Source organism: Prionailurus bengalensis, chromosome E4, assembly GCF_016509475.1.
Source record: "Prionailurus bengalensis isolate Pbe53 chromosome E4, Fcat_Pben_1.1_paternal_pri, whole genome shotgun sequence".
Taxonomy (NCBI): Eukaryota; Metazoa; Chordata; class Mammalia; order Carnivora; family Felidae; genus Prionailurus; species Prionailurus bengalensis.
Window position 1 is genome coordinate 64,938,582 of NC_057360.1, and position 1,509 is coordinate 64,940,090.

A 1,509-nucleotide genomic window follows, 5' to 3' on the forward strand; every position below is an offset into this window, starting at 1 on the left:
GGTTTGCTCCGCGGTGATGACCGACATGTGGGTGAGACCCAAGGTGGCTCTGGTAGTCCTTCCTCTTCGTGTTCAAGGGCCCTGAGCCTGAGCTTGCTCGTCATAAAGGAAGGAATTGGGCTCACTCCCTCAGGGCGGCTATCATTGCCCCTTCTTGTGAAGTCCAGTTGCCAAGGGGAATTTTCTCCTTGATGACTTCCTTCATTGCTTTCAGACACTGGTCTGGCAGATGCAGAGAAAGAACGTCACAGAAGTGACAGAATTCATCTTCCTGGGATTCCCTATCTTTGGAAAGCACCAGATAACCCTCTTTGTGGTTTTCCTAACCATCTACATTTTAACTCTAGCTGGTGACATCGTCAATGTGACCATCATCCGTGTTGACCATCATCTCCGCACTCCCATGTACTTCTCCCTGAGCATGCTGGCGAGTTCCGAGGCTGCGTACACACTGGTCATTGTCCCACGAATGCTTTTCAGTCTCATTCTTCATCACCAGCCTATCTCCTTGGAAGGCTGTGCCACTCCGATGTTCTTTTTTGTCACCTTGGCCATAAATAGTTGCTTCTTGCTCACGGCAATGGGCTATGACCGCTATGTGGCTATCTGCAACCCTCTGAGTTACACTGTCGTCATGAGTAAAGGAACGTGTGCCGGGTTGGCATGTGGGTCCTTTGGCACTGGTCTGGTAATGGCAGTTCTCCACGTAGCAGCCATGTTCCACTTGTCCTTCTGTGGCACAGTGGTGGACCATTTCTTCTGTGACATTTACCCTGTCATGAAGCTTTCTTGCACTGATTCCACTATCAATGAGATGATCAATTATGGTGTCCATTCCTTTGTGATCCTGGTCCCCGTGGGCTTGAACTTCATCACCTACATCCTCCTCGTCTCCACCAGCCTCAAGATCCCCTCTGCCCGGGGCCGGAAGAAGGCCTTTGCCACCTGCGCCTCCCACCTCACGGTGGTCATCGTCCACTATGGCTGTGCCTCTGTCATCTACCTCAAGGCTAAGTCAGAGAACTCAATAGAAAAAGACCTTCTCTCAGTGACTTATACCATCATCACTCCTTTGTTGAGCCCTGTTGTTGAACCCTGGTGTTTACAGTTTGAGGAACAGGGAGGTCAGGGATGCTCTACGCAGAGCCGTGGGCAAAAACACTTCTTAACAGATCGAATCATTTTGTCAGGAGACCTTTAGCCCAGTGTAATGTGTGTCTGCTCACAAACACGCCACAGTACATAAGTTCATCAAGTACAGTGCTTCCTGAGAAGAACGCCAAAGAGTAGAAATGCTTTTCTTTTTCATGCTCTAGGGACAAGGCAGAAAGCAGGGTTACGCTCTAGTGAATTTGGTTCCTTCGACACAGGAATCCTGGCAAGCTGGATGAGAACTACTTGTTTCTGTGACTCAGGATTTGGGTTTTTTTTTTTTTTTAATTTTTTTTTCAACGTTTATTTATTTTTGGGACAGAGAGAGACAGAGCATGAACGGGGGAGGGGCAGAGA

General features: G+C 48.6%; 1 protein-coding gene across 1 annotated transcript; it reads left to right on the forward strand.

Annotated features, from left to right (window-relative positions):
* Window positions 1-229: 229 nt before the first annotated feature.
* Window positions 230-1,169, forward strand: LOC122475792 (olfactory receptor 10J5-like). Its single transcript, XM_043567893.1, is given in 2 exon segments — window positions 230-1,087; window positions 1,089-1,169. Coding segments are annotated over 2 exon segments (939 nt in total).
* The last annotated feature ends 340 nt before the right edge of the window (window positions 1,170-1,509 follow it).